The sequence below is a fragment of the Schistocerca americana genome, chromosome 3, assembly GCF_021461395.2.
Source record: "Schistocerca americana isolate TAMUIC-IGC-003095 chromosome 3, iqSchAmer2.1, whole genome shotgun sequence".
NCBI lineage: Eukaryota > Metazoa > Arthropoda > Insecta > Orthoptera > Acrididae > Schistocerca > Schistocerca americana.
The window spans coordinates 411,305,539-411,320,685 of NC_060121.1; the positions used below are offsets into that span (position 1 = coordinate 411,305,539).

A 15,147-nucleotide genomic window follows, 5' to 3' on the forward strand; every position below is an offset into this window, starting at 1 on the left:
AAACGAAACAAGATGATCATGATCACCACCATCACCATCATCATCCGCGAGAAATGCAAAAAAGGCTATCTGTAAAATAGTGCGTGAAAAGCACCAATAATCTGCTCAAAGTGTGACTTCTGTGTCTAGAAACAAACAAGTGAAATGCATGAAATGTTATCAACTTTATACACAGATCATAATGCTAAGCATACAGAGTACATATTGTATTCAAAACAGTAATAATAATGTTTTAATTTGCGATTCAATATACCCACAAAATTGAAGATATCTCTTAGAGACATTATGTAATAAAATCCAGATTGCTGCTACAGTTGTCAAATGTTTTTATTTTTATGAATCCATTTCGGCTACATTGTCATCTACAGACCATCCGTGAAAGTTTCATATTTTTTTATTTTAGTAGATGTTGGTTGGTTGGTTGGTTTAAAAGAGAGGGTGGGGGGAAGGACCAAACTGCTAGGTCATCGGTCCCTCGTTCTGATTAAAATAATTCCACAAGGGTGGGAGTAAAATAATCAAGACATACAAAACACAGCTGGAAGAAAGGAGAAAACCACAAGAAAGACAGAAGGGCAACAAACATGAAAATAGGCAAAATCGGACAAGAAAACCACAGAGAGACACAAGAAACATGTAGAAGAGATCAAAACAAGAGAGCAGATTACCATGGCTGGCTGGCTGTGAGAATAAAAAGGAGAAGCCAGCCACTCTGCTACACATTAAAAGCTCCACTCTAAAGGCACTAGGATGGAGGTTACAGAGGGACAAAGGACATGCACTAAAACTTGGATCAAATGATAAAACCCACCCTCACAAATAAAACGTAAAACTAAAGCTGCTGTTGAGGCATTGTCATCCAACACCGAAGGTAGGGTGCTGGGAAAGTTAAAAGTCCGCCACATAGCGGCTAAAAGTGGGCAGTCCTGCAAGAGGTGGACAACTGTCCTTTGTGAGTCACAGTGACACCGAGGTGGGTCCTTGCGAGGAGGTAACCATGTGTTAGCCACATATGGCCAATGCAGAGCCGGCAGAGGACAACTGATTCCCTGCGAGAGGACTGCATTGAAGACTTCCACACATTCAAAGTCTCCTTAATGACACACAGTTTGTTGTGCGTACTGTTATGTCATTCTGTCTCCCAAAGCCAGAAAACCCTGAGGCATGAGACAGAATGTAGGTCAGTTTGCGAGATGCCCATCTCCAGAAGCGGTTTCCACGTGGCCTGTCGGCAAGTTCATTGCCTGGGATTCCGAAGTGTCCTGGGGTCCACACAAACACCACTGACTGATGGGACCATTCCAGGGCATTACTGATGGTCACCTGGATGTAAAGCAACACAGCTTATCACTGTGTTAGCTGAAGTAATAAGAAGGAATATGTAAGGGCTCACAATTCTAAAGCATGAATGGAACAGTATAAGACAACATTATTTGAGGTTGGTGCACTTCATACATAGGTGTCCCTGCTTAAGAATTAATGCAGGATCAGAATAGAAATAGCTGAACAGTGTTTGAGCCATTTTCATAGCAACCACCAAGATTTTTTGTGCCGGTTTGTGACCACAGATGAAACCAGGATCCACTACAACACCCCAGATACAAAAGGAGCAGTATATTGATTCACCACCACCACCACCACCACCACCATCACCACCACCGCCACCAAAGAAAACTAAGGTAATACTGTCAGCCAGAATGGTCATGGCATCAGCTTTCTGGGATGTGAAAGGGGTTCTGCTGATATGTTATCTTCCCACTATTCAGAGAATTATGGGACAATATTACACTAACCTCATGGACCATCTACAGCACAAGATGTGTGAAAAAAGGTGAGGTTTGGGAAGCAAGACAGTCCTCTTCCTTCAAGACATTGCATGGCCAAACATGAATGTCACTGCTGTGGCAAAAATACATGAGCTAAGATACAGATTGTTGCCACACCCACCTTATTCATCTGATTTTCATCGGTGGATGGAGATTTCTTCAAATTAAGAACTGATGTCTGAAGTAGTTAGGTATTTTGCAGGCCTAGAGGAATCTAATTTTTGAGGTGGTCCAAGGCATTGGAACATCACTGTGCCATGTATATTAATGTACATGGGGACTATATTGAAAAATAAAGTTTCACTGAAATAAGGTGTTCCTTTCTGTTCTTTTGTGAGAAGTTTTCAAACTACCCTCATACATTGCTGTATAGAAGATGCAGCAAGATTGGTATGGGGTCCTTCAAAATGTGTGGCATTTGTGACGTATCAAATTAAGACCTTCAGTTTTTCAAAACATATTTGCAGAATACATAAATGTGTTCATCACACCTTCCTATTTCAAGTATGGAAAGTGTCAGGTATATGACCACCTCTACTGCACTGCCATTCAAGTATGCTGTCTGTGGAACTTGTTGTGACTGCCTGACAAGACTCCACTTACATTTCACCAACATGTCAGATTGACAGACACAAATGATTTAAGATAAACCCAAATAAAAAAAATTCACAAGTGGTTTAGTCAGATGGCTGTGATGACCATTGTTGGTCACTGTTAGGGAAAATGAGGGGATCCAGAAACCATTTATGTAGCAACTCAGTTTTTCATGGGGAGTGTTGACAAGTGGCACAATCCTGCTGAAACTACAACACTTCAGTGACCATCAGATTGAAATGAGGTCACAGAAAAGGTCTTACCAATGCCTATTATTGGCTTCCATTAACTGTCACAACTCGTCCTGCCAGATGAAGCCACCCACCCAGAAGTCACATCAAATCATCACTCACTGTGGATGCATTTTCTTCTCTCAAACTAAGCAAAATTTTTCTGACCCCCAGATATAGCAGTTCAGTTTATTCACAAATCCATTTGAGTGGAAGTGCGAATCCTCACTAAAGATGACATTCCCCACAAAACAGTCGTCTTCCTGTCAACTTCTCTGAAATCAGTCAACAGACTGTCTCCTTTTCTCATGATTGGTTTCTGTCAGATCTGCATTCATTGAATTTTGTAATGGTGGTGTTAGAGATCTTAGAATAATTTGGCATATTGAAGACTACCCTAACCTCAATTCTTGAAAATCGCAAAAAAACTGATTTCACAGGACTGACAGCCACTCTATCACAAACCATGGCATTGTTTGATGCAGATTGGCCGGAATGAGGGAACACAGAACCATTAATGTTCATTGTTGAACCCATTTCATTGAATTTTACAATAAGTCTGTGAACTGTCAATTCATTCGGTGCTTAATTGCATCCTGGAATGGCGTGAAAATGTCATTACTGCATAGCTTCCTTCAGTCTGATAAAATGTTTTCGCTGTTAGCAGATGCTGAACAATAGTAAACAGCTCCATGGCTAGACACACAATGAAGATATGTGAGAAATAGATGAGCAACAGTCAGAATGTTTATGGAAACCAAAATAATACTCAATGTTGTGGTCAACCAACAAACACAAATATACTATGCAGTTCAAAATTGATGTGCTTGTTGAAGACCCTTTACATATTATGCAACTGTTTTCACAGTGGCTCTTTGAGGAGATAGGAAATACCAGTGTCAGGGCTGGTATAAGAAGTGGATGTTTTAGACAGGTCTTACATCTTGGCACACAGGACAGGATTTGAAAGCTGGCAGAGAATAGGGGCAGTTGATACAGCAAAGGTTTGGAGAGATGGGAAGGATAGTGGGGAAGATAAATCCTTATTTCAGTGGAACACAAGAAGCCTTGGTGGAGAACATGAGTCAGTTGTCCCAGTGCTGGATATTATCAGGTTATGATGTAGGTGCTCCTTTGTGGTCTTGTCATTAGCGTTGTGAAGAGTATGTCTGTGTGTGGAGATAGGACATTGGAGATTTGTTTCTGAGCAAGATGTTTAGGTTGGTATCACTCTGTGAACATCTAAGAAGTCATTGATATAATGTATTTAAACTTTTCCTTATTTTTCAACACTTATTCAGAAAAAAAAGCTTGCTTTGCTGCACATATTGATCTACTCAGTTATTAAATTACGTGATGCGGGGAATTGTTCACTCAGCACACAAAACGAAGTATTTTCATAAAACTTTGTAATACACATGTCTCTCCTCAGTTGTTCAAACACCCTGTAACATCATTACCATGTGTGTATGAACTCATATGTAATTTTTTGTGTTTCTGCATGATTAGTAGTTAGGCAAATAGTAAAATTGTTATAGCAGACACGCACTGCTTTTTTGTTTATTTTGTCGGAGTTGTGTTTGTGTTTTATTAAATTTATCAACAGTGATAATCTTTTATGATGTTATTGCAAAGGGTTGGATACACTTAATAAGTGAGAGGGGGCTAGTTTTAAAAACCTTCAGCATAGATGTCTCTTCAGTTTTGGTACATAGTTAATATCATTTTTCTGTGTGTTGCCTTTTGTACAGGATGCGTACTTAAGTATTGCTGAAATACTGCAACCTCATGCGTTTTTCTATTCAGTCTCAACAAAATTGGTTGACCATCATACACACCCAGTTGTTGCTGTGTACAAGGAAGACGAATATTATTTCTTTGCAGGTTAGTTGAGTACTGTCTCATTTTATCATACTAGTGCAGGTTAGTTGGGTGCTGTCACATTTGACCATACTAGTCTTTGTATTTGAAACCCCAGTGGGAAATGCATGAAAGCTACATACTTTTGTTATACTATGCTGGACCATTTTCTTTTACAAAAATTCTATCTAATTTAATTCACCTGCTTTTTTGATGTCGCATCCCTTAGTACTTTCATTTTTTCTCATTGCACTGCTATCTAATATGTAGAGGTTTTGATTTCTAAATAAGATAAAGTACCCTGTAGGCATTTTGTGTGATCTTACCAAGACCTTTGAGTAGATCACCAAATTCTAATGCAGCAACTAAAATTGTTTGACAGTAAAGGAAGACCTATTTCCTGGACGGAATCATACCTTAATGATAGGAATCAGAATGTCATACAAACATATGATATTATAGGAATAAGACTAAATTTGGAGTGGGGAAATGATATATGATGTCCCACGAGGTTATCTGCTTGATCTGCCACTGTTCTTGGCCTATATGTATGATTTACCAAAGTTATTGGAGTGCTCATCAAACATTCTGATGTTTGTTGATGACAGAAGTATACTCATTAATGTATCAAGGTCAGACACAGCCAGGAGAACAATGGAGCAGGCTTACTCCTGGTACAAAGCAAACAAATTAACTTTTAGTCTTATGACAGATCATACATACTATGCAGATCCAAACAAATAAAAATGACTTACAGGTGCCAAAGGTAGAGATCATTGTGCAGACACTGGATGAGTCTCAATTTGGAAGTTCCTGGGCACCCAAACTGATAATAACCTGAGGTGGTGCCAGCATATGTAGACCCTGCTTTGCATTCAGAACTCTTTGTGCTGACCTGCAGACATGGTTGCTAGCTTAATCTTACTCAGTATTGTCCTGTGGCACCATCTTTCAGGACTGTTCAGCGAAGGCTGAAAAAGAAATTATTTTGCAGAAGTGAACCATAAGAATATTGAGTAAAGTTGATAACTGAACATTTTGTTCAGGGATATAAGGATTCTTACATTGCAAATGTTCCATAATAGTATTTGTGGTTAGTAACAAAAGTGAACTTAAGATGAACAGTACCATTCATAACAACAACACTACAAATAAACATAATGTACAGTGTACTCTTCATCCCTGTCTACAAATCAAGAGATTTTTCTATTGAGGGAAAAAAAGTCTAAAATGGGGTGCTGGTAGACATGAGAGAGGCAACTGAAAACCATCAGATGTTCAGAAACAAAGTAAAAGAGTACCTCATTAGCATCTCCTCCTTCAATTTATCCCAGTATTTCAACTCAAAGAAATAGATTCTCTAATTTTTGTATAAGATTTTAACATTGAAAGCATATTAGTACTTATAGCAGCCTTTGTGAATTTTCATAATGAATTTGTTCAAAGGATTAGATGATAAGAGCAGCTGGCTGAATAGCATAAGAAGAGGAGTGGTGGCTTTTTCCTTTTCCAACGTAGCTGTTTTTCTCCCCACATACACGCATAAAGTAATCTGTAACTAATTGTCATAACTATCAGTTTGCGTAGATTAGCACTAGTCATAATTTGTTGGTAATATACTTTACAGAAGTAGCTTGAGTCGGCTGCTTTGCATATTAATGTATAGCTTAACTCATTCCACATGCCTACAGGATGGGAGTTATGGAACACAATGTGGTATTAATTGAATGAAGTAAGTTTGAACCTCAGATCTTTGGATATATTGTCTCATGTTTACTCAACTATCTGCTGAGTCACAGCTTTTAAAGCAACTAATGTAAAAAAATTAAACATTAATTCAGTCACTGTGTAAAAAGTGTAAAGGGAGAATAGAGAAAGGAGGTGGTAGTACCAGTGGTAATGTGGCAACTAAATTCTAAACTCCACTCATCTGACTGATTGGGAAGATGAGGGAATAACTCATATCTTGGGAATGACTCATATCATATACTACGAGTAATTGTGTAAAAATTTGTGAATTGTATGTTGTTGGCCGTGACTGTTTATAGTCATGCACCACATAGAGTTGAAGTGGTCAATGGAAAGTGTGGCTGATGATTCATGGAAGAATACTGTTTAAAAGGCAGGCACGTTGTGCAGTTTTGTCACTCCTTGGTTAGGTGGGCACACAGGAATGTTCAAAAGTTCCCTTCATAATTTTTTCATTTAATAAAACTCAGTTGTAAAAACACACACACACACACACACACACACACACACACACACACACACACACAGAGAGAGAGAGAGAGAGAGAGAGAGAGAGAAATTTCAACACATTTATTTTCTTCTGTCTTTTGCCAGTACTGTGTCATACCCTTCTTGTTTTCCAGTATCAAAATTCATGTGGTAGTCATTAGCTTCAATAAATGAAGCCTCAAGAAAAATACAGAAGGAATGATCATATTAACTTAGTTTAAAATGTTGTTAATGCTTAAATGGCCAATAATACAACTATATATTTTTTGTCTCTGTACAGATTTGGCAGTACAGTACAGGCTAACTTCCTGTGTTCTTCTGTGACAAACGTTGTCACACCAATTACTCTTTTCTTGTGCATCAGCAGCCTTCCCATCTGTCATGGTGGATATACATAAGCCAATGAATTAAAGGGGGATTGAGTGGCTGTTCACTGCCTACTTTCAGATGACAACATTCCAAATACTGATGACAATATAATGTGATTGGATGGATGGATAAAAAAATCTACTCACCAAGCGGTGGCAGAACGTGCACATTATGTTGTCAAAAATAGCTTGTTTTCGTTGTTATAAATACTGATGACAGGAACATTTAAAAGAAGAAAAAATAAATAAAACTGCTCCTAGCTTTCGGGATCTTTGGGGAGGGAGAGGTATTGTTTAGGGAAGGTCAGACAAAGGGGCAGATCACTTGGATCCCAGGTTGAGAGGGACATACATCAGTATCACCTTCACAAACAAGTCTTACAGCTGCACTTACCAACATTGGTAGTATATGTGGTTGAAGTGTGATCAAGGTGGCCACTCATTATGGAACCTTATAGTGATCCAGGTATTTGCCAGCATTTATTCCAGAATTAATGCATGCTTTCACCTTTTTTTGTTTTCTTCAGAGAGTTCTAAATCAGATTCTAAGTTACGCAGAGTATCTTAAGATTTCAAAATCTATTGCAATAACTTTTGAACATTGGATTACATGGTGCAGGTGAGAGGAGTACATATTTACTATACTACACCATAAGCTAGGTTCCTAAATATATTTTTAAGCCATCTCAAGTTATTTTTCCAGTGCTACAAAATTTTATGTCAGATACCAATATAAGGATGGTAGTATCCAGTACTTAACATTTACAGACATACCTATTCTAACACCTATTCTTAACCCTACAGAAATTTAAGAAATCTGAAACCCTTCTGCATTTTCCATGAAGTGAAATTGTTATTGGTGTATGTTCATATTCGAATTAATAAAGGGGGTCCAAAAATAAGATATGGAAACTATAAGAGGATGTTCTGTTAACAACCAAAAACTGGTATCCAGCATTGTCAATGTTTATCAATTGAAAGTACACTAGTATTTCAACAAATACTTAACAATGTCTGACATTGATCTCTTTTAGATTGATGTACTTCATCCAATATACGTTGAATGTATAGATTCTGGAATGCCAATAAATTATCTACCAATAATTGCTGCACCTCTTAAAGTCAGATTTGTTGTGCCAAACCTCAAGTGACATGTAATTTGTCTTCTAAATTGGGTGTGGCAGAATGGCACCTTCAGAAGGTGAAATATTAGAGACAAATTTTGGAATCTAAAATCTATTCCTAACCAATGCCCTAACTTGAAATGTCACAGAGCTTCCCATTACTTAATAAACTGACCATTTTATGCAAATCTCCACCCAAAAATCCATTTTATTTGTATTTGTCTTGACAATTTCGTAAGTTAGGAATTATTTTATCACTTTCATATGTGTGTGTTGGCAGTATTAAAATTTAATCTGCTGAAGTTATTTACTGGCCAGCCATTCTATCTCCTTGTGATTTTACGGTAATTGCAAGTGAATTCTTCTTTTGATAAATTTCTTTAAGGATTGTGTTACTGCCATCTAGTTAGATTATGTGAATTGTTTGCTGATTTACTATCATAATGTGTAAGTAGTCTCGTACTTTTGCTGCTATTATAAATAGTCAAATGATCACATTGTCACCTTTTTTTGTATGATAAACAACTCATAAGTTAACATTAAAATTTCTTCTTGGTATAAAATATTTAATTTTAAGTAATAAATATTTTGGAAATTCAGGTAAAGATCCTACTTTTGTTCCTACACGTACAGCAGTAGCACAAATATCTAAGAACATTTCAGCCAGAGATGCTAAAACATACCACATACTTTTTTTCACTTCTGACTACTATCTTTCTTTTTTGTATTAGTTTGTCATTCCATTTATAGTCAGTACCAAAGTGTTACAAATATAGTGGATTATATTTATAACAATTTTTGACTAGATCCAACATTCTTTTTTTAAGTATTTTACTTTGCAGTAAAATGCACGAAAATTTATTAGCCCTTTAGGTATTACTTTTGCTGAAATAAATTACACTGTACAACTTGGGGTACTATAAAAACTTGGCCTCTCCTTAAAAAAAAAAAAATTAAAAAGAAATTGCCACCCCTACTTTAACCCTGTTTGTTCCTAAAATTTTAACAATTCTATACCTCTTCAGGTATTGGTTACTGTCTATCCCTCTGTTATACTGTTCTCAACGATTTAATCCAGCAGATTATGGTAACTCAATCAAGCTTCCCTATCATGCATCTAAAAATGCATGATCAGACAGTTGATGGTTCCTTAAATTCCTAGATGAGATCACAATTTCACCTACATGATCAAATCTAATAGAACGCTCAGAATTTTAACTCGCAGCTTAGGTGCTTGTTGGTTCTGTCAGTTTGGTTCAATATCTTGACTCATCTGTGATCATTTTAAGATGACAGATCAACTTCACTGCTGACAGTCTCATACAACAACACCATAGAACCATTTACCGTGGACAAAAGAATGGCATTTTTACTACTTGTAACAATAGTTAAGTATTTGTAGATGACTGTCATGACATTTCTGGGCAGCCAACTTTTCTGCTCCAGGTGGTAATTTTCCGCCCGCATGTTGCTCTTCAGTTTCTGTCTTCAAGTCACTTCTTCCTTCAATAAACACATCTACAACACGTTTTATTTCTGTGGTTGATTTATGAAACAAAAAGTACATAAACATACGGCGGTTATTCCGGAAGTAAGGTCCGAATCACTGTAGCTAATTGAATATTGTGTGAACATTGAAACACTCATGTGCACAGACTCCCAGCATGCCTTGCCTGTCAGATGGTGCCATTTACTTTGGCACTGTCACAGTGTGCTGTTTACAGTGTCAGTTCAAACAATTTTAAAACAATTGATCAGGTCACCAACTGTGAAATATGGTCAGTGATTTGGTTTTGACAGCAAGGAACATTACAGCAGCAGGAATTCACAGAGAGAGAAGTGAGGTGTGTTGCCTCAATTTGATGAGTGACAGCAAAGTGCCTAAGTTTGTGAGAACTTTCAGGTATGCACAGGGAAATGTCAATGATGAACTGCAATCAGGTCAACCATTAGTGATCTCAGAAGATTTGGTCAAAGCCATAGACGAAAAGATTTGTGAATATCAGTGAGTCACAATTTTGACTTGTTCTACAAAGTAAAGGAGTTTTTCGGCAGCAAGTACTTTGCAATAGCTGGCAAGGTGAAAGAAGCACTTGACTGGTTACCCTCAAGGCAGCAGACGTTTATGGGTTAGGAATACAAAAGCTTGTAGAATGTTATGACAGATATTGAAACAAAAATGGAAACAATGTAAAAAAAAATAAATGTGTAAAAATTTAAAAACAGTTTTTTGAAAAAAAAAAATCTGAGATGATTTAGGTTTTATAAGAAATCTGACCATACTGTCTGAATAACCCTCGTATAATGATACTGGCAGATATATTTATTTCTTAATATTGGTCTGTAATTAAGGTTGTGCAACGATCTCTCTCATGACAGTGCTTACTCTACATGGCCTATTACAGCTGTACAAGATTATTTGAAATTTAATGAGAGATATTATTATGGAAGCATTACTATCGCCTCATGATTATGGGTATGATGGCACTTTAATCTCTTGAAATGCTGCCTTTATTATGATCTGACCTGATCCACTATATGTAATATGAAATGTGTTTTTACGCTTCTCTATTCAGTGTCCCAGTTGTGATTATGATTACACACAGAGTGCAAAACTGGCAAAACACAAAATTAGCAATACAGTTTTGTACATTCATAAACACAATCCATTTTAAATTGATCTTTGTACTAATATGTGGAAAATTGAAGTTTCTTAAAAAACATACTTTATTCACTGCTCTATGCTCTTTTTGTTTAGTGGTTGTTGAGAGTGAAACTGTACATGAAACTTCAATCCACTTCAAAATTCTGTCATCAGATGTGTGGCATAATCATAAATGTCCCTTAATCCTGTTTTTTAACTGAATTTCTTTTGCACTGATTCTCCATGTTAATCGCAATGAACACTGTTTCTCCTATTGCACGTTAATATATTTTCCTTCTACAGATCTATCGTACTAGCCTCTCCATTTGGCTACAAAGTGAATCAGTTATGTGGTCTGCAAATGTGTGCAGTGAACATCCTGTCAGCTTTTGCTAATCTTTCTAATTTTGATCCATTTTTGTGGTATATTGTGAAAACTTGTGTAAAAATAAGTTATTTGCAGCTGCTGGTTTATGTACTGCATCTGTCTGAGAGATGCATGCTGGAGTATTTTACAAAAGTGCAATGCCTGTGGAGTGGAGCACCACTCGCATATTCATGTTACTATTGTATTATTTAGACCTCTTTGTTTCCATTTCAGATAGTGAGAACTTCGAAAACATTGATTCAGGTCAACTAAATTCCTCATTGTATCAGTGGATTAACACAGAAAGATTCTCAACATTTCCAAAAGTTACCAGAGGCAATATCCACCAGATTATGATGACAAATAAGTATCTTGTCTTGGCCGTTGTAGAAGAAAATAAATTGCAGGAAATATCTCCAGATATGTTGGAGTAAGTAGTCTAACACCAGCATGCTGTATTAGAACTTAATGAACTGGATGCATGTTTTATTATTGTTCAAGTTATATGTGCTTGAATGTTTTAGGTGGTACTTAACAGTAGTTGCTCCAGTGTTGTCACTGAATTTACTAAACAAGTGTGTGCAATTTTTTTTTTTCCTTTTTTTAACAAACAAAAGATTTTCTGTGAAAACGTAAAGAATGATCCTTCAGTAAGAAAACTATGCATACAACATCAGAAATGAGAGGTAAATTTGCCGAGAAGATGTGATTGTCCTTAATTCATTCTGTTCAGGTTGAAGCTTTTATCTTTCTTGTTGAAGCTTTTATCTTTCTTGTTGAAGCTTTTATCTTTCTTGTTGAAGCTTTTATCTTTCTTGTTGAAGCTTTTATCTTTCTTGTTGAAGCTTCTATCTTTCTTGTTGAAGCTATTGTCATGTTTGTGGATTTCCATGGCTTCCCTGAACAAGAGGGCGTGGTATCTTTTCTCCACAGTGAGAACTTCCATGTCAGCAAACTTTATCATATGGTTGATCTCGCATTGCACGTGCTCCACCATGACCAACTTTTCCATCTCTCCCAACCTGCAATACCATTATGTTGGTGATCTTGGTTTTGATGGATCATCCAGTCATTCCCATATAGTTGCTTCTACATGAACATGGTATGTGGTATATTCCCAAAATTGCAAGTTGCCAGTCTGAGACACTCATTGATCTTCATGGTGGTGTGTGTATGATCTTTACGCCAAATTTGCACAATATATGGCTGATTCTGTCCATCACCCTGGGGACGTATGTACAGAAAGGTTGTCCACAACATTTCTTCTTCTGACGTGTCACTTTGTCACTTTGCCGAATGTTAGATTTTGCTAAACTTCTTATGCAACTGGTGGAGTATTGCAGACATGACATAAAGACTATTTACAAAGTGATCAAGGAGATCAAAAGTGTGTCTGATCAGCAAAAGACAAAAGGGACCCACTTGCAATGTTGGGCATAGATCACACAGCCAGTGCAAGTGGAAAAGTCTTTTTGGGAATGAGTGGACAGTACATCAACAGCAGGATCATTGAACATAAATGGTATTGTAGGTTGGGACAGTGGAGATATTGGCTCCGGAAGATCACGCACTATGTGTGATCAATCAAATAATAAAATTTTGTCAACATGGAATTTGTCGCTGTGGAGTAAAGCTACTACACCCATTTGTCCTGGGAAGCCATAGAAATCCACAAACTTGACAATACTTTCAATAAGATGGAGCAAAGCCACAAAGTAAATGGATCCTGGATTCCCATGGAGCAGCGAATGACCATTGCAGGTAGCAAAGGGAGAACCATAGCAGTTATGACCAAGGAAAAGGCCCCAGATGTTGGCGCAACTGATACATGTAATCTCTTGCAACAAGCTCATCTCCAGTGTGTCGACACCATCAGAAGATAAAATATTGACAATGCCAGCCATTTGTGACAAAACATCATAAAAACTCTACTAACCTGAAATGAAATGATCGTATGGCATTTATTGGCTGGGATTTCCCCTTTGGGGTTCGGCCGCCGTATTGCAAGTCTTTTTTAGTTGATGCCACTTCAGCGACTTAAGTGTCAATGGTGATGATAATGATGATGGACACAACCCCTAGTCCTCTGCTAGGAATCGAACCCGGTCCCCCTTGCGTGGTAGGCAGGAACACTACTGCTCTGCTAGGGAGGCAAGATGGGCCAACAGACAGTATGTCAGTAAAAGCTGTTTCAGATGCAAAGAAGCCAAAAGAGAAGTATGTTTAAAGTAGTAAAGCAGTTATGGAAGAGAATGTTTGAGTAATTGTTAATGCAAACACGATAGAATATTCTGACTTAAACAAAACTATTCAGGAATGTCTCTTGGAGGGTGTGATGGTGGCGGTGCTGGTTAAATGAGTGAGGTTTTATGATTTTCTTCTACAGACAATTTCACCCTGCCGGAAGTTTGCCTAGATATCATTAACATGTAAAATCCTTAAATTGCAAAAAAATATTGCTGGTTATTACTTTGCATATCAATTTTTATATAATGTATATTTAAAAACAAAGATGATGTAACTTACCAAACGAAAGCGTTGGTATGTTGATAGACAACCAAACAAACACAAACACACACACAAAATTCAAGCTTTCGCAACCCACGGTTGCTTCATCAGGAAAGAGGGAAGGAGAGGGAAAGACGAAGGGATGTGGGTTATAAGGGAGAGGGTAAGGAGTCATTCCAATCCTGGGAGTGGAAAGACTTACCTTAGGGGGAGAAAAGAACAGGTATACACTCTCTCTCGCGCGCGCGCGCGTGCGGCCCCCTCCCCCCCCTACCCCCCCCCCCCCCTCCCCACACACACACACACACACACACACACACACACACACACACACACACGTCTGCTTGAATTTTGTGTTCGTGTTTGTTTGGTTGTTTATCAACATACCAACGCTTTCGTTTGGTAAGTTACATCATCTTTGTTTTTAGATATGTTTTTCCCACGTGGAATGTTTCCCTCTATTATATTTATATGAAGTATTAATCATCTGTTCTATCAGCATTGGTACTTTGGACAAATTACATACAAATCTTCATGGCAGCACACTCTTTTTGTTCTCAGAAACTGCAGGCAATAAAACCATAAAAACATCGGACTTAAGATTCAACTATCCAAATCCCATAGCCAGTAAATCCTCTTTCACTTACAAACTGACAGTGTTAGTCTTTTTGGTGAAAGTGAATAGTGGCTCTTTAAATGACTAATTGGGGCCAGGTGAAAAGAGTAGGTTGACTGCTGCTGAGTAGGTGGTGGTGGTAGGTTTAAAGTGACTATTATTCACCCCCACCCATCCCCCAGGTCTGAACTTGTGTACCCCACCTGTCCGTGTCCATAGTAAATCCCATGTGCAAGTGTGAGAACATTTTCTAAATGTTTGCATAGCGTGTACCTGTTGTGGGATATGGGACCAGCCTGGGATTTTCCTAGTGGGATGTGGGAAACCATCTAAAAACCAAATGCAGGCTGACCAGCTCACCAGCCTGTTGGTAACAATCCCTGTCAGGCTTGTTTCCTCATTTCCCAGAAATAGTGTGTGTTAACGCACTCAGCTGTCTGGGTGGTTGCTACTGAATAAGATTGTTGTTTCTTAAATATATGTGTAAAATTGCACTGCTGAGTATAAAATTTGTGACACCAGAAAGCGGTGAACCATAGGAGCAAATCATATTGTACAAATTACCTACCACACAAAATTCGGATTAATACAACAATTTTATCTTGACAGAATTTATGATGGGTGAAGCACCTATAACAATCGAAAAGAGCTTCTACGTGGTGTGGCAAATGATACTCAGTGTCCTCCTAGGACAGGTATTGCCATGCTACAGTAGTTGATTGGAATGAACTGCTGGCAGATGTAATATTCACAAGGGTACCGCAGAGATTAA

At 37.8% G+C, this 15,147-nt stretch overlaps 1 protein-coding gene across 2 annotated transcripts in view; it reads left to right on the forward strand.

Moving 5' to 3' along the window:
* Window positions 1-15,147, forward strand: part of LOC124605750 (protein disulfide-isomerase TMX3) — a 185,566-nt gene that overhangs the window by 110,958 nt on the left and 59,461 nt on the right. For both annotated transcript variants that reach the window (XM_047137631.1, XM_047137632.1), the window contains 2 exons: window positions 4,402-4,534; window positions 11,486-11,681. In XM_047137631.1, the coding sequence (XP_046993587.1) occupies window positions 4,402-4,534; window positions 11,486-11,681 (329 nt within the window). The remainder of the gene's footprint in view (window positions 1-4,401; window positions 4,535-11,485; window positions 11,682-15,147) is intronic.